This window comes from Pseudonaja textilis, chromosome 2 (genome assembly GCF_049901715.1).
Source record: "Pseudonaja textilis isolate UNSWEBS1 chromosome 2, rPseTex1.2, whole genome shotgun sequence".
In the NCBI taxonomy this organism is placed as follows: domain Eukaryota; kingdom Metazoa; phylum Chordata; class Lepidosauria; order Squamata; family Elapidae; genus Pseudonaja; species Pseudonaja textilis.
In genome coordinates this window covers 44,450,623-44,468,575 of record NC_141991.1, presented here as the reverse complement: position 1 = coordinate 44,468,575, position 17,953 = coordinate 44,450,623, and the positions used below count along the sequence as shown (strand labels likewise).

At 40.7% G+C, this 17,953-nt stretch overlaps 1 protein-coding gene and 2 long non-coding RNA genes across 4 annotated transcripts in view; 1 reads left to right on the top strand and 2 right to left on the bottom strand.

Annotated features, from left to right (window-relative positions):
- LOC148126838 (uncharacterized) overlaps positions 1 to 17,953 on the top strand; it is a 185,219-nt gene that overhangs the window by 11,525 nt on the left and 155,741 nt on the right. The window lies entirely within an intron of this gene.
- The window catches only part of LOC148126839 (uncharacterized), a 400,892-nt gene that overhangs the window by 253,242 nt on the left and 129,697 nt on the right, over positions 1 to 17,953 (bottom strand). The window lies entirely within an intron of this gene.
- Positions 1 to 17,953, bottom strand: part of UROC1 (urocanate hydratase 1) — a 57,580-nt gene that overhangs the window by 4,344 nt on the left and 35,283 nt on the right. For both annotated transcript variants that reach the window (XM_087923761.1, XM_087923762.1), the window contains 4 exons: positions 9,229 to 9,299; positions 7,302 to 7,400; positions 6,608 to 6,707; positions 4,448 to 4,529 (listed from right to left, as the gene is read on the bottom strand). In XM_087923761.1, coding sequence (XP_087779887.1) covers positions 4,448 to 4,529; positions 6,608 to 6,707; positions 7,302 to 7,400; positions 9,229 to 9,299 — 352 coding nt within the window. The remainder of the gene's footprint in view (positions 1 to 4,447; positions 4,530 to 6,607; positions 6,708 to 7,301; positions 7,401 to 9,228; positions 9,300 to 17,953) is intronic.

Sequence of the window (17,953 nt, the reverse complement as noted above, 5' to 3'; positions counted from 1 at the left end):
GACTACAATTTGTGACATTTTTGCTAGTTTTTGTTGTTTGTCTCTGGTTTGCAGTAAAAATCACTCATTGGGGAAAATTAATTTGCTTAACAATTGTCATGTTCGCTTAATGACTACTGTGAAAAATGTTTTTAAAAATTGGGTCCAGTCACATTAGGTCTCAACTTACAACCCCAATATCTTAGACCATAATTCTGGGCTCAATTATAGTGGTAAGTTGAGGTCTATCTGTATGTCAACCAACAACGGGAATCTAGCTCCAAGATTGAAAAGCACAAAGCAAACAATTTATTAAATTGTGAATAAAGTAGAAGAAAGAACTGCTCTGATTAACTGCTTTTTTTGCATTTTTGACAGAGGGAAAACAACTGTTTAAAGTGGTTCCATTATTATACACAGAAAAGATATTATCTAGATAGGAGATGTTAAGTGTATGGAAAGTTGCATCATATTCAAAGTCTGACAGCTGGCTGAATTCTAGCCTGGGAATCTGCCACCCCCTTCACCAGAAGTGAAGTGTTCAATGAACGCTCCAATTTCCATCCTAAACAGGGCTATTAAGGTTTAAGTGGTCAGGGGAGTGCACCATGGTAGAAAACCAGCACTAAAGTAAAAAAGAATAAAGGAGTTTTGTTTTAATAAGGACAGCAAAAGAAAGACTTGAGGAAACAGGAGAGCAGAATGAAGGTGCTTAATACTTAAGAGCTGCATACTGAAACAAGGCAAACAGAGAGATAGTACAGAAAACGGGAATAAGAGTGCCTCAGTGGGGAAGACGAGTGGTTTAAAACTGTGATGAATAAAAATATATGAATAAACAAAAACAAAACAAAACACAAAACAAAAATAAGGCTATAGAACAGAAAAGCAATACTAGGGGGGGAAAGACACATAACCTGGCATAGCCACTCCATATTTTTCCTGCCAAATTTACATTACTGGATGTAGTTCCCAGGGAGATTGGGCAAAGGGTCTACATTTTAGGACCACTCAAACAAAAAATATATTTTTAACCTCCTTGCTTTTCTGAGGACTTCTGCCAGGGCTGCCTGGGAACCAAGAAACTTCTAATTCATTCTTTTCCTGAATCCCACATCCCAATTCTCATTGGAAGAATTAGCAATTTTAGTTATTTTTCTTTGTGTATGCATTTATATATTTGTATCCTGCCTTTATTATTTTTACAAATAACTCAAGGCAGGGAACATATCCAACACACCTCCCACCTCCTATTTTCCCCAAACAACTACCCTGTGAAGTGGTTTGGGCTAAGAGAGAGAGCGACTGGCTCAAAGTCAACTTTTATGGCTTTTAAGGAAGGACTAAAACTCATAGTCTAGTCTAGTACCTTAGTAAATAGACCGAACTGGCCCTTTGTGGAGTAGTTATTATGGAATACTTTGAGTCACCAGCTAGTCTGTAGGCTTCTAGATCTATTATAGGCTATTTATTGTTAAATTACCCCAAATCTGTGGAAATGTAGAATTATTGTTCTAGAAAAGCATAACTATTACATGTGCCAGAGAAATTAGGTATAATTACTGAAAGTGTGCTGTTAAGTCATCTGTCAGGAATGTTAGTATTGCAAGTTTCTCCCACAGAGTAGGAGTCTGACTGGATTTATTCCTCTGCTTCCCTCATCCCCTCCTCTCTCCTTCTGGGTGGGCAGCAAAACACATAGATGGTGACCTTTAAGGAGGCTTTCCATTCTAAAATTAGGGAACCTCACTGTTGAAAATTTCTTAAGATACATGAGAAGAAATGAGATTCTTAATATGGGATAAGGAGGCAACCATTTTATTATCTTTACATTACCAGTTTTACAATATATATAGTACAATGTACTTTACAAGATCTATTGTTATCCTAGTGTGAATGCCAAGGGTTTTTGAGCCTACCTGCTGCAGTTCCCCCTGAGGACTGGCTCATCTAAAATGTACTTGTTCAGACAAATAATGGAAATGCCAACGTGTCTGAGATTAAGTAGCTGTTGCCTTAAAGTCCAGACAATTTAAGACAAACTTATTTAAGTTTATTGCACAGTGGTTTGACATTCCATCGTGATGATGTCAAAATAGTTGGTGCAAGTCACGTCAGTCGAAATAAACGCTCTTGCTTCTGCATTATCAGGAGAAAATGCATTATAAAACATAAATAAAATAGAGATAAGCGAAGGAAACAAATTTCTTAAAAAATAGTGCAAAACAGATGGGTCCTTGTCATGTATAAGGGCAAGAGGATTTTTTAAAAATAGCGTTTCTTGATTTTTAGGCAATTTTGGGGGTAGGATGCTTAGATGAATCCATTTGAAATTATGTATGTTTAGCTTTTGTGGGTTTCTTGCCTTTAAGCACAGTCCCAATTTGGGGCAATTGTTCAGAGACAGCTCAAGGGCATGCGTACACAAATGGGGCCCTGATGAAGTTCAAAAGCCTCACTTTGTCTACCTTTAGGTTTAGCGCTCCCAGAATAATTATAGCATACCTGGGCTGCAATCATCCAGGATAGCTACAAACATGTTTGCTGTAGTGTAGTGATTGTTTGGTTTTCACCACCCAAATATGCTGTAGTATACTTACTAATTTACATCTTTAAATCACAAAACAATAAAGTAGCTTGTTGTCTTGCACATTTAAGTGCACAGCATCAAAAAATCAGTTATATTTAGCACAAGGCAGAGCCAGTCTTGCCTAGGAGTAAGTGACACTACCTAGTCAAGCACTTTCATGGGAAGTCTAAAACCCCATGTGATTCGCTCATCATCATCATCATTTAATGACCCAATAATCCCTTGCAGAGTGGAGTCTGGGCAACTGAATGGAGCTGAATGTTGATTGGCCAGATGCCCTTCCTGTTGCCCTCATGTGATTTACCTGTAGCAATAGCAATAGCCTGATTTTTAAGAGTAAGGATGGGAACATTTGCTTTGTTCTCATTCCTCTCAATTCTACCTTTAAATTTTATTATGCTTCCAAACAAAGCCCACATATGTTTGGCCCTGTCACTGCTGGTGACATCCGCATGGCATTCAAACCTCTCTTACAACTGCAGCAAGGCAGGGGAAGTTGTAGCTTTTACAAGTCCTTTTAGTCCTTGGGCTTAATGGACTTGTCAGGGAGGAAGCAGATGTGTTTTTAATGTATTTTATTATTATTTATGTCCTTCAAAACACAGTAGGCTGCTCTTCTAATCTTTGGAGGCCTAATACCTAACACCCCCAGTAGGGCCTCAAACCTCTACTTGGAGGTCCCCTGGAGAGACCACTGCTGTGAAGTGGCAGATGTGAGGAGCTCAGAATGACCAAAAGTTTGAATGAGTTCTTCGTCTGCTGCTGTTTAAAAACACACACTAAAAACAATTAGGGGCAGAAGCGAAGAAGAAGATGGCTGCACACCTGATTTGTTTTATGTCAGCATATGTTGGGGATGTTATATTGAAGCCCAAAGGTCCCAGATGTAAATGCTGTTTGATGGAAGCTTAAATGCACAACTCCTTCCCAGACACAGAAGACTGATGCGAGAATACAGAATTGGAAGTGAATGCTAATTTGATACACCTATACACCATAAGGAAACCTGTTTTGTGCTTCATAAATTGAGTTGTCCAAAGAGTGCTATGGTCACTGCCTAACAAACATGTCGGATACTAGAAAATAATTAAATGAAAAATACACACATACATACATATATACATACATACATACATACATACATATATACATACATATGAGTTAAAGTGACATGAGGAGAGGAAAGTGGGGAGGAGGGGAAGCAGGTATTCAGTGTATATTGTGCAAACACCCTTATTGGTAGATGGGAATTCTACTAATTAAGTGAAGTTGATAGTTTTAAAAATGATCTTTTCACATATCATTCTGAAAGGTTGGATATAATTGAAACATAATCAGTAATGAAAGAAGCCATCGGTTGAATGTAGATTCTACAATCATTTCACCAGTAAACATATTAAGCTGAGGTAGTTCAAGGCCCAGAACATGTATAACTTTCACATTGAACAATGGTGCAGCATTTACAAGTATTTATTATATTTTAGTTTGTCTTTCCACTCTAAAGCCACTAAGCTCAAGAGAACTTTTGGGTTTCCTAAAAAACAATGAAGATCAAAGATAAATTTGCTAAATAAAAGAAAATAAGAAAAATGTAATCATTGGTTGTTCTGAAGAAGAAGAAAAAACCAACTCAAAGAAATCCTGCCAGAGCTGAGAAAAGAGACATATTTCATGAAGTAGTCCACCTTCTCCTATTGTTTGGGGATGATGGGAGATCAAATTCAACATTACTGGAGAACACATTTAGATTAGATCAGATTTCCTCAGCAAAACCTCATTTTGCTACAATGAATAATATGGCAGCACCACATATTTTTCCATCTGCCTATGGCTTCCATTGCTCATCTTTTTTTCCCTTTGAAGGCGAAATCTCCTTACCAGCCAACACCACCACCATTGTGTAAGGCAACCCAGGTTGCTCCTCTAAATGCATCTCCTACAAAATTCTGAACAGCCATATCTGTTTGGGGAAGAAAAAGGAAGACATGACAACAGCATTCAATGGTAAGACTAAGAAATATCTTTCTTTCAAGAACTGAGGGCAAATGTTTTGTTTCAGCACTTCATGAGCTCTATTCAGGTATTGCTTTTTCTCTTGCATTATTTAAAAAAAAAATCCAAAGTCTACAGGGCTTCTCTTCTGAGAAAACAGGACACTGATAAGCTCCTGGAGATACAAATCTAGAAAATAAATAAATCTTCCAATATCCACTGATACAAACAAAAATGAGTCCGTGAGACCTTTTGCCTCTCCCAAATCTCTCTTGCATTTATTTGAATTAATTATTTAGAATTGAAACATCCTGTTTAACCGGGAGAAATGAATTGCTCAAATGAATGCAAATTAAAGAAGTCTTTCTCCACTGCTTACTACCGGTAGTTAATAGCTGAATGTTTAAACTGGGTTTCAGTCATATGAAAGATATGCTGATTATTAGAAGCATCATGATGAGAAGGCTACAGAAAAAAAAACTCTGGTGCCTCTCTGTGTGTGTATGTGTGTGTGTGTGTGTCAAAAACTACAAGCTGGCGGTCATGACCACATGATTGAAGGCTGTTGTAGCCCGCCAGTGGCGCTGGCAGCAGACTTGGACAGTGAGGAGGTTGAGGAGGAACATGAGCCAGTCCTGGAATCTGGGGAAGGCTCTGACGAGTGCTCTGCATCAGAGGCAGAGATGGGGCCAAGGCCGCCTGACAGTTATTAGCTGCCTTCAGAATCAGAGATCAGTGGGGCAGAAGAACAGCTGGAACCTGTTCCCAGTATGCGCATGCGCAGAGTTGCCAGGGAAGGGAATAAGGGTTGACTTGGGAGTAAAGGCTCAGGTGGATGATAAATGGCCCTTCCCATAGGGAATAAAGAGGAATGAAAGGGGAGTGGTGTTTGTAAGAGGCAATTAGTTCAATTCATTAGAGTGAAGATCTATCTATTCCTGACTTCTTGCCAGGTAATTGCTGCTACAGCATGGTGTTTGGAAGATATCAGCCTGGCAACTCTCCAAGCCTGATAAAGGTCTGTAGTTGTGTAATCTCATGAAAGACTGTTTGCCGAGATTTTGCTGGAGAGGAATTCACTTTAACCTAAATAAAACGGGTTTTATTGGGACGAGGAGTCTGCTTCATAATCTTGGGAAGCCTAGGCCAGAACAAAGGCCTAGGCATTTTGTACATGAATGGATGTAATTTGCATGAAAAGGTGGGGTTTTGATTATACTGCTGTGATCACCATCTTGGTTTTTTTTATATATCTATTACCCCCTACCCCCCTCACACACACACACACCCTGTGCACAGTGGTCAGGGCATTATTGAGCCAGAGAAGCAAATGTTAAACATGAGCACACACACCATTTTTTCTGATGGGGCTCAAGATTGACAGCCTTCCATCTTTCTGAGGTTGATAAAATGAGGATCCAGATTGTTGGGGACAATATGCAAATAATGCTTACATTGTAAACTGTCCAGAGAGTGTTGTAAAGCATTATGTAAGCCTAAAAGCTATTGCTATTGTTTGAAATTGGCCATTCTAGAGTTATCTTCAGGATACACTTAATTAAGGCATACTTTGATCTCTATTATAAATGTTACAGTGTGGAATACTCTTGGATTCAAAATATTCCATTTTAATCCCTCTTTTTCCTGGTTTCCTTCTGCCCCAAAGATCACCAGCAGAGAACTCCTTTGTGTCTTTTTTCTAAATATTTTCTATAGTTCAGGTTACAAATACAGATTTCCCTTCCCCTTTTACCCCCTTAACTCTTTTTTTCACCTCATCTTGCAATTTCTCCCTGACCATGTTTTAATAATGCCCTTTTCTGTCTACTTCTTGAACCTGATTAAAGGTCTGCTCCAAACCAACACCAGGATTACTCTCCCAGGTGCTGCAGTTTTGGGGAGTTTGATTTACAAGCAATCATTATGGGAAATGAAATCTTTATGGGAAACGAAATCAAAAGGTGAACCAGTTATAGGCATGAAATGTAGATGTTCATCTTACAGAACTTCTGTTTACTAACGATACTTGCAATCTATTCAGCTAACCTGCACAGAATGCAGAACCGTCATAGATATTTGAGGTTTCACGGTAAGGACTGTCTGCCCCACTCACATCATGGTGGTCTCGACTAAGAACAACTGGTGCCTGAAAAGTAAGTACAGATTTACAGGGGGGAAAAATAGAGTGGAATCAACTAGGCTCCTTGGCCTAATTCTGTTCATGTAGATGAAGAGATCAATTGTTCTGTTTTGCGGGAATAGGGAAATCAGCAATCTGATATTTGCATTTTTAGTGCCAGAAAATCTGGAAAATCACACACCTGAAAACTGATAGTTTCAGAAGCTGCAAAATGTAGATTGAGAGGTTGGATTTTGTCTTGGTGCTCTGCACCTCATCTGTATAATGAAAGACTCAGGAAGCACACAAGACCTCCCTTCGTTAAATTAGGAAATACGGTGATATTTTTCAATAAGAAATTATTCAGTGATCTGACAACATGGGATATGTTTACAACCTACAATTAATATTATATTATAGTCACACTCATTTCAAATAATTAGTCTTTGTTATTTTACTGGAAATCTGTTGACTTTACATAGTTTGCATTTTTATAAGAAACATTCTTGTCCCATCATCTACTCTATTTCTCTCAGTATGACCTTTTCAATCTCAAAATCAATCTACCATGTCAACGAAAATTAACAGGTTATGTTGAATAAAAACACAGAAGAACTGTACCTTAATTCTTCCTTCAGCAATGCCTTTGTTAATAGCCACTGCAATAGCTACACGGCCTTTTTGATCAGAATACAGAATTCTGGCTTGGGAACCAACAACCTAAAACATAGAAATAATATAATGGAAACATCTATGGCTTATCTCCACAGTCCAGATGTGGATCAGAGACAATGCCAGTCTGTTTAATGAAGAAAGCAAGACAGTGAACTTACACATATCCATTTACACATATCCATAATTAAGGATTTCTGCCTTTGATTTTGTCTCAATTTACTTTTCATAATATCTAGCTTTAAATATATTTGCCATTTAAAATCAAGATTCAAAGTCTATTACTAGGCCTCACATTATTGTTAGATAAAATCTTGAACTAGGGATGGAACTGGAATTTTAAAAGGTAGGATTTTTTTGCCCATAATATAAAAAAAACTTGCAATAATTGCCTTTGGCTTTTTCCTAAAGGCATTGTATGGCTTTTCCCTGGAAAGATAAGCATATTGGCTCCCAGTATTAAAAATGACTCATCTAAAGGATTTTTTTTTGTATATTCATCATACAAGAACTCGATTGCAATGAAAACAAATTAGAATAAAGTTGTCTTTGGAATTAGTTTTTAATCTATAAATTCTTCAGATTAAATATTCAGAGTGCTTCCAGGGAATAAACAGACTCACAGAGTCTGAATCTGATTTTACCATTGTTAAAACTGGTGAGGCAATATTATTGTCCCAGGCCCAGGATATCTAAAGGACACTGCTAATTCTATGGCCTGAAACTCAGCAAGGAGACAGTAGCCATCATTCTAGTAGAATCTAATATTGCTTGCCAATGATAGGACATTTGCACAGCATGAAAATCCAAAGTTCACATATAGGGCATATCTATGTAGCACCTTTACGCTGTGTTCTCATTGATATACTTCAGACCAAATTTAAGACAGTCCTGTCCAGGATGAGATACTTGCAAGGTATTCAGTCTAGAGTTCAAGCTACCATGATTAATTCCCCTGCTGCTGGAAAGAAATTCCTTTCTTTCATCTTCCCTCTGTAACATCTGCTGCAGATGCTGTGACAACAGATGTTCCTTACTAGGATAATAGTTCTAACCCTTGCCTGATGCACAAAATATTCCTGATTCAAAACTCAGCAGAAATATTTTCTTCTACGTTGCTATTTTCATTTCCTGAGCTACCGAATTTTAATGAAAAAAATGCTTCAGAAAAATATGCGACTCAGAGAAAGAAAAATATTAATTGAAAAAATACTGCTGGTTTCAAACGAGGGACATTTTGTATACAAGGCTTTAGAGTTACTATGGGGTCCCTGGTCCTCTTTGAACCTGGTGTTTTTCTTGTAGATGTTTTACTATCAAAATAGGTAACATTTTACCTAGTTTGGTAGTGAACCACAAAAGAAAACCACAAAACTCAGAGAGCACCAAGGATCTTCACAGTTCAACCTAGAGTAGACTATAGATGGCAGCCTTCTGCCCAACCCTTTTCTATTTATAAAGTCTAGTTTCACATATATATATCCATATCTTCTTGGCATCTGGTTTTCGAGTAAAATATTTTTAAAAAATAGAAAAATAACCATGAGGGTCCTGTAGCCATTTTAAATGTTAAGCCCAAGAAGTAGGTCAAGATGAGATTAATAGAAAGATTAAGGTATGTGGAAATTGCTTCAACAGACAAGCATGAAGGGGTCTTGACTTTGATTGGATGCCCCACTGCGCAATGGAGTTGGGATGATAAAACTGCTACATGTTCTTTCAAGAAATGTTTTAAGGCATCTTTTAACATTGTCAATTGCCTTGAGTACCTTATGGGCAGAATGGCAAGATAAAAATCATAAAAATAAATAGAATAAAATTATGAAATAATGGCACTGCATTCCAATTAAGAATCATCGTAGTTGGATTTACATACCAAATTATGTCTTCTGGCTTCCTGAATCCAGCGTACGTTATCATAATATTGCTGCTTCACAGAAGAATTTGCTAGGCAAGAGAAGATTACACAAATGGTTCATAAAAGCAGTATCAAAAGACCACTGCCAGTTTACAAATGGATTCTGAAGTATCCACAAAACAGTGCAGAAAATACCTGCCTTTAGGAGGAATCAGTGATATTACACAAAGTATCAGAGGAGAAAGGAATAAAATATTTAGTTGTCTTTAGATATAAAGGTAACCTGCACTGTCGGGAGGCAAGAAAAGGATAGCACAGATGTAATCAAGTTTTATATATTATTCAAGAAAAATATAAAATGCACCCATTGATAAATGCGTAATAATAAGATATTTCAGGCTTGCTGCAGCAATGTCTTTCTATTATTAAATACTCTGAATCTGTGTCTCCTTAAAATAGTCTCAATCAGATTCTTTTAACGATGGCATGATGGTTATCCCACATTATCAAAAAGGTTACACTGTGTAAACACTAACTGGAATTGTCTTTATAGCTGTCAGATAAATGCTGATACTATTGCAATTTATAGACATATTTTAGTAGACATATTGCAATTTATGTTTTTCAGCATTAACCATTTGACATGCTAATTAAAGCAATTCCCATATAATATTGGTGTAGATAGTATGTACATTCCAGTAAATGAAAAACGAGAGCGGAAAATATGTATTCACTTTGGATTGAATAAATCATAATTAATTTTACATTTGAATCTAATGACTTTCAAGTTTATTTCTTTAAATATTCTCCATTCATATTTTTTTTCCGATGAATTAAAAGGGAAAAAGAAAACACATGAAGAAATATGGAGAGAGGGAGGTTCGATTATTAATGAAGTGACAGGGAATAATCTATCAGCCATTTTCCTGCAAACAGATTCCAGTTCAATATATTGTAATCTAGGTTGACAGGAATACAGGCAGTCCTTGGTTGCTTAGCAACCATTTGAAGTTGTATCAGACATCTCAAAAGCTGCTTACCACCCAGTTCCGAAGTTCCAACATCACCCCACCCACCCCGCCCTGCAGACACATGACTGCATTTCACTAGTCAACCAGACTGCATTTACACCTCTTTGTAGCGCCCTGTAGTCACATGACCACAATTCATGTTATTTGCCAAAAGTTGGCATTTACATCCAGTTTCTGGCAAAAAAAGCGCCTCATAGTTCCCTTAACACCATAGCATTCACCCAAAAAAAAAAAGGTTGCAAAGTTGAATCCTGTCACATGGCAACTTGTGAGTTCACGACTAATGAACATAATGGCTAGGCTCCATTACAGTCATAAATCAAGGAATACCTGTAATAGGACAAAGGAAAAAAGAAGAAAGACATGGGGGATGGGACACACTTATTTATGTATATTTTCAAATTATCAAATAAATGTCATTCTTTGGGTATTGTAGAAATCAGTACAATTTTTTAAAGCATAAATAAAAAAGTAATTGCAATGAATATTATATATATATATATACATACATACATACATGCATACATACATACATACATACATGTATATTTGTAAGCCGCCTTGAGTCGCCATGTGTGAGTAGGCAGCAATATAATTTTTCTATAAATAAATATATATAAAATGACAATATTATTTCTTTCAAAGAAATTTGTGAAATTCTTTAAAAGCCTAAAAGAACAATACCACTAATGAATATGAATTAGGAGTCCTTGGTACCCGTAAGGTAAGTACTGAATTAAGAATAAAAGGGATTTGCAATACTTTATGAAAGAAACCTTTGTAAAAAGATATGGAAACAATGTTAAAAATCAGAAAAACAATTAATATCTCTTATTTTTCAAAGGATTTCTGAATATGCAACAAATATTTGGACAATATCCAAAGAAGAACATTTTAGGAAAGTTTGTAAAATAAAAAAAATATGGCAAAGTTGCTGTTTCTTCATTACTATTGGGAAGTGCAATGTTTTTAAAATGGTTCATGATTTTATCTCTTTTCATGCATCTAAGTATTGCAGTTCATCTGCCCATCATAGACAGATTGACATCCTTCCACTATTTTGGACTTTCAACATTTTTCTCTAAATTACTGAAATTGTTGGGAAAACCCTGACAATCTAATTTATATAGTTTTCACACTCCTACAAGAAAATGCAGACTTATGACATGAATTTTAACCTTGTTTCCTTTTCCCACCTTGCTGCAGCTTGGAGTCTTCTTTATTAAAAAATTCTGGAAACACAAATAGTTGCACACCAACTTTTGATGACTTTGGATTTGCTTAATAAAGAAACTACCAAGCCTGCATTTTGCACCCATTTTTCTTTCACTTCTATAAAAAGTTACTACCTCAGTTTACTTTGTTATCTCTCCTGTTTGTTGATTTTATTAAGAGTATAAAAGATACTGAAAGCACACTGTGATCTCATCAACACTGTCTCAAAAAGGAAGTTGACTCCAAACATCATTTTTTAAAATTTGTTTTCTATTTCATTTTGTACTCCATCCAAGTCCATCTAAATATACCCAGGACAGGGAGTACATTCCTCCCTTTAAACCATTTAGCATCACTGCACTCCCATTAGAGCCACGGTCTTGATGGGGAACCTATGGCATGCATGCCATTGCCCCAGTTCAGCTCTGCTACACATGCGCACGTGCCTCCCACTGGCCAGCTGGTCTTTGGGTGCAGGGGTGGGGCACATGCATAGGGTACATATGCAGGGGATAGATACGCATGTGCGGGGTAGATGGGAGATGGGAGATGTACACTCATGCATGGGAGATGCATGATGCGCACAAGCATAGGAGACACACACACATCCATAGGTGTGTGCACGCATGCATGGGGGCTCATGCATGGGGGTAGGGCACATGCATGGGGGACATGCATGTATTGCATTTTGGGGATGCAAGCGCACTGGTCTAGGGCAGGAGTCCCTAATCCCCAGGCCATGCAAACAAGTAAAGCCTCACTCAGAGGATGCAGGCAGCACACTAAACCACGCTCCCTCTGGTCCGTGCAAAACTCTCTCCATTTAACCAGTCCCTGGTGCCCAAAAGTTGCGGGGGGGGGCACTGGTCTAGGGAAACTGTTTTAGCACGTATTCTGGTTCTTCCAGAGCAACTATTTTGTCCATTAGTAGGGCAGGTTTGACATGCTGGCTAATTTCCAAGCAGCTGATTTTGAATTCTAAAATGTGATCTGAAATTAAAAGGACCACTATGGTCTCCATCTTCCCACATGCAGCAACAACAACCCTCATGCCAGTGCTTCAGTGGTCACTGAGAAACCGGTAAGAAGAATCATAGCAAAGGGTTAGCAAATGTCTTTCTGCACATCCTGTTATCAAGAATGAAAGGGTTTTCAAACACATAAAAGACAATTCAGAAGATCTTGACTGAATTGTGAGGTGTCTAACTTTTTACTTGTTATTCCTATTATATACTTTACATTTCTCCTTGATAAGACAGAGGGTTATGAATTGGTTCACAATTGATTCTCCATGGTCAAGCACAGTGTCCATTCTGTCCATATAGATACGCAAACTTATACCCATACATGTACCCTAAGGTAAGTTCACACACAGTTGATGTAATTCAACAACATTAAAATGACTACTTAGAATCAGAAAATCATACAGTGGGGGTGACCATTAGGCCACTTGATTACATGCTCAGTGAATTAAATCAGTGCATATAGATGGTTGTCTTTGTCTCCACTTGAAAACATCCAACAAAGGGGAATACACCACCTCTCTGGATAATCATAATCTGCTTTCCTATGAATTATGTGAATTATATCCATTATTTCATGTCCTGCACTAGAGAACAAGTCTTGACTTTCTTCTCTATAACATTCTTTCAGGAACGTGAAGAGCATTATAATAAACCCACCAAGCAATAATTTCTAAAGGATAAACTTATCCAACTCCCCCAATCTCTCTTCAGAGAGCTATGTTCCTAATTCTTTTATCATTTTTGTTGCTGTGGCTGTTGTGTTCAATTTCTCTGAATCTTTTAAAAAATGTGACCAAAAACTGGATACAGTACTCACAATGAAATCCGCTCAAATATTTCCCATGATCTGGAAATTATACTTGTGTTGATGCTACTTAAAGTTGCATTATTGCATTGTTTTCAAAGTGATCACATACATATTTTTATGTTATGAAACTTTACAAAACTTTGCGAACTGTTCTAGAATCTTCTCAGATATTGACGGAAAACTCACTGCTCTGCAATTTCCTGGATCTATTTTTCCCCTTTTGAACACACAGACATTTGCTCTGCTATCATTCTCTGGTATTTCACCAGTACTCTGAGATTTCTCAAAGATAATTAATAAGAGTTTGACCAGAGAATTGGCTAGTTCAAAATCCCAGGATAGATGTTTCCTGATCATGTTTCTATCTGGCCCTCCACGATCTCTCAGCAACTTTCAAAATCATCAATCATGAAATCCATCTGGACTGGCTTGGGATGGGTGACTGGGAATGGGAGACACTGTATTAGGGCTACTGCTCTTTTGATTCAATCTTCAACAAAAAGCTATGTATTCCATCAGGTAACCAGGGAGGGCAGGTGAATAGGCAGAATGTAAGCTGTTCCTCTTAACATTTTCTTTACTCAGTAATAAACGGTCACCCAATCACTCACAATGAGCGTTTAGCAGCTGTCAGGTTAAACCCCTTACAACCAGCAGCTACTCTGGAGATTATCTTTATCCTCATAGCTCAACACATAATCCTTCAAAATACACAGTTTCTCTAGCCACACTCTTCCCTTCCTCCTGATGGAATTCCCTCAGCAAAACTCCTGTTAGTTCTTCCCATTCACTTGTTTGCTCTTGCAATAGGCATTATTTAACTCAAATAAAAATTGAAGTCTCAGCCTCTTAGCATTAAGGACATAATAATAAGTCACTCTCTGTTTCCTTGACCACCAGTATAGTTGTTGCCATATTATGACCAATTTCTAATAAATATGGGGTATACTATAGGCCAGAATGGTGGCAAAGCATTACATCTTCTACAAAGTACCTTACTCTGAATCTGATTTTGTTAGGTCGGTCGATCGATCGGTCCCAAGAAGAGACGCAAGGCAGTGACTGGTTTAAGCTCTTTTTATTAAGTTGAATCTGGCCGCCGGCTGAGTGTGCGGTGGCTTATATTGAACTGGTGCTGGGCGTCGCGGCCAATGACAGCCGTTCGAATCACCCGCGATCGGCTCAGCCAATCGCGGTTGCTTCGTAACGGCCAATCAGTGCCGCGTGCTCAACCAATCCGGTTGCTGTGTGTATAGCCAATCAGATATGCAGGTTTACAAGAATGCAAATATATATACAGAACACCCCTCCCCTCTTGGTTCGGTCCTATGTGACGTAGTCCCGTAAGTAGGCGGGGCTCCGTACTTGCCTACTGGACCTGCGCAGGTTAGTTGTCTCTTGGCCGCCGGCTGGTTCGGTTGGGGTCTGTGTTGCTCTCTGCCTCGTTGATGGAACTGTCTGGAAGGATGAGTTGGGCCTCTCGCCGCAGCTCCCTCCTGGTCTACCTGGGCTGGTCGAGCTGCTGGCTTCGCTGCTCCCGCTTGGGCTCCCTGGGCTGGTCGAGCTGGCTTGGCTGCTTCTTCCAGGCGAGGCTACGAGTGGGTCGTCTCCTAGTGCTTCGGTTGGTGAGTATTCCTGGTTTCTTTTTTGCTGGGGTTGTTTGTTTTGTTTTTCGGGGTTGTTTGTTTTGTTTTCCCTCCCCTCTTGGTTGGTGCTTTGGTGTTCCCGCTCTGCTCCTGGTTCTCTATTTCTGTGAGATTGCATGTCGGTTGTATTTCCCGCGGTGGTTCTCGATCTTAGCTGATCGATGTGTCATTTCCATGCTCACCTGTCGTTCGTTAGTAACCGGTACGAGCGGGGACCCATTACCTGGGTTATCGTTGCCGGTATCCAGAGTGGGTCCCCTGTGAAGTTCTTTGCGTATACCGCGTCTCCTGGTGTGAACATTCGGTGCTTGCTGGAGGAACCAGAGGGTTTTTCTGGGTTGTATGTGGGGTGCAGCCGGTCAAGTGGTGATCGCAGTTTTCTCCCCATAAGCAGCTCTGCCGGGCTCTTGTTCGTCGTTGTGTTCGGGGTTATGTGTTGTATGAATAGCATCCTCTTGATTTTGTCCTGTATTTCCCCGGTTTCGATTTTTTGAATTGTCTTTTTTGTAAATTGGACCATTCGTCCCTCCCTCCCATTCGCCGCTGGATGAGCTGGCGCTGTCAGAGCGTGCTGTATCCCCCATTCCGCCAGGAATCTTTCGAAGGGCAGCGCGGTGAACTGGGGCCCGTTGTCAGATACAATTACATCTGGGAGGCCATGGGTTGAGAATAGCTTGTTGAGTTCCTTGATGGCGGCTTCTGTGGTGGTTGTTCTCATGTTGCTTACCTCCAACCAGTTGGAGTAAGCGTCTACTGTCACCAGGAACGTGTGTCCTTTGGTAGGTCCAGCGAAATCTATATGAATCCTGGACCATGGCCCTCTGGGGGTTTCCCATTCCAGGTTTGCGGCGACGGGAGGGCTCAGCCTGGATTCTTGGCATTGCTTGCAGAATGCCACCCAGGTTTCGATCTCCTTGTCCATCTCTGGCCACCAGGCGTGACTTCTGGCCAGGGCTTTTGTTCTGACGATGCCTCAGTGCCCTTCGTTCAGCATGTCCAAGACTCTTTTCTTAGTTTTTCTGGGATTACGATCCTGTCCCCCCATAGTACGCAGCCCTTTTGTGTAAAGAGTTCTGTTTGGTGGCTCTGGAAGGTTCTGAACTGGTCATCATCATCCTTTTCCGGCCACCCTTTCTCCACCCAGTTTAAAACCTGCGCCAGACGTTTGTCTTTATTGGTTTCCTGGGCAATGTCTGACGCGGTTAGGGGGAGATTGGGTAAGATCTCTATACTCAGAGTGGACATGGCGGGTGCTGGGTCAGCGTCCAGGTCGGGTAGCAGAGTGCGGCTCAACGCATCTGCGTGTGAGATTGACTTACCGGGGCGATGGTCTAGCCGGTAATTGTAGGCGGCGAGGAATTCAGACCACCTTGTCATCCTCGGCGATAGGATGTTCGGGGTGGCCTTGTCCCCTGCCAGGATCCCGAGCAGCGGTTTGTGGTCTGTGATTATGGAGAAGGTCCTGCCGTAAAGGTACTCGTGGAACTTCTTTACGGCCGCGACGATTGCCAGAGCCTCCTTGTCCAGCTGGCTGTAATTCCTTTCCGGTTTTGAGAGGGTTCTGGAAAAGAAAGCGATGGGTGCTTCCTTTCCATCAGCGAGAGTGTGGCCCCGATGCCAAAAGGTGATGCATCAATGTTACTGTTAGTGGTAATGTCTCGCTGTATTGGATGAGAACAGCGTCCGATGTGAGTAGGTCTTTTGTTCGGTTGAATGCATTTTTCTCTCACCTTCCCCAGTTCCAGGTGGCTGTCTTGTCGAGCTGCCTATGCAACGGTTCCGCCGCGGTTGCCTTTTGGGGCAGGAAAACATTATAGAGGTTAATCAACCCCAGAAACGCCTGCAATTCGGTTTTATTTCTTGGTCTAGGGGCTTCCTTGATGGCCCTGATTTTTTTTTCTGTTGGGTGGATCCCATGCTGGTCTAGGAGGTACCCTAGGAACTCGACTCTTTCTGTGCGCAGCTGGCATTTCTCTTTCTTGACTTTTAGCCCTGTGTCTTTGAACCTTTGAAGCACCTCCCTCAGGTGGCTTTCCAGTTGTTTTTGGTCAGCCGCTGACACCAACACATCGTCAAAATAGGGCACTACCCCCTTGATGCCTTGGAGTAGCCTCTCCATTAAACTTTGGAAAATCCCCAGGGCTAAGCTGACTCCGAACTAGAGCCTCTTGCAGCGGAAAGCCCCGCAGTGGGTGACTATGGTCTGTGCCTCTGCAGTTTCCTCGTCGACTGGCAGTTGCTGATAAGCTTGTGCCAGGTCCAGTTTGGCGAAAATCTTGCCTCCCCCCAGAAGGTGCTGTACCACTGGGACGAGGTAAGCGGTTTGTTGCAGCGCGCAGTTGAGGGTGGCCTTATAGTCACCACAAATTCTCACTGATCCGTCTGGTTTTACCGGGGTGACTATGGGGGTGTCCCACCTGGCATGGTCCGTTGGCTCAAGTACTCCTTGTTCGATGAGCTTATTTAATTGCTCGTCGATCTTGGGTCTGAGTACAAAGGGTACTCGCCGGGGTTTGAGGCGGATTGGGGCAATGCTAGGGTCTAGGTTGAAGATTATCGGGGCCCCTCAGTACTTGCCTACGCTGCTGTCGAAAACCTCCTGGAAAGTCCTTTGCGAGCTGCTCCTCCCAGTCCGTCTCGGCGATGTGGTTGGTGCCCGTCACCTCTATGCCCAGTGGCACAAACCATGGTAGTCCCAAGAGGCTAGGGCGGTCCTTCTCCATGATGGTTAAGGGGAGTATCTCGATGCGCCCCTTGAAAGTAATTTTAAAATGTCCGATTCCTACCATGGGGATGCGGTTCCCCTGGTAGTCCTTGAGGATGAGTTTCTGGCTCTCCAGCTCATGCCGATGGATGGTTGGCACCAAACAGTTGATTTCCCACCATGCGACCATGGAGAGGTAGGATCTGGAATCCACCTCCATTTTGCATGCTCGGTCTTCAATGCCCACCTCCACGTGGACCTTCCGGCCATCCCAGTTTGAAGAATGGCCGATAACGACCGTCTGGTGGGTTTCT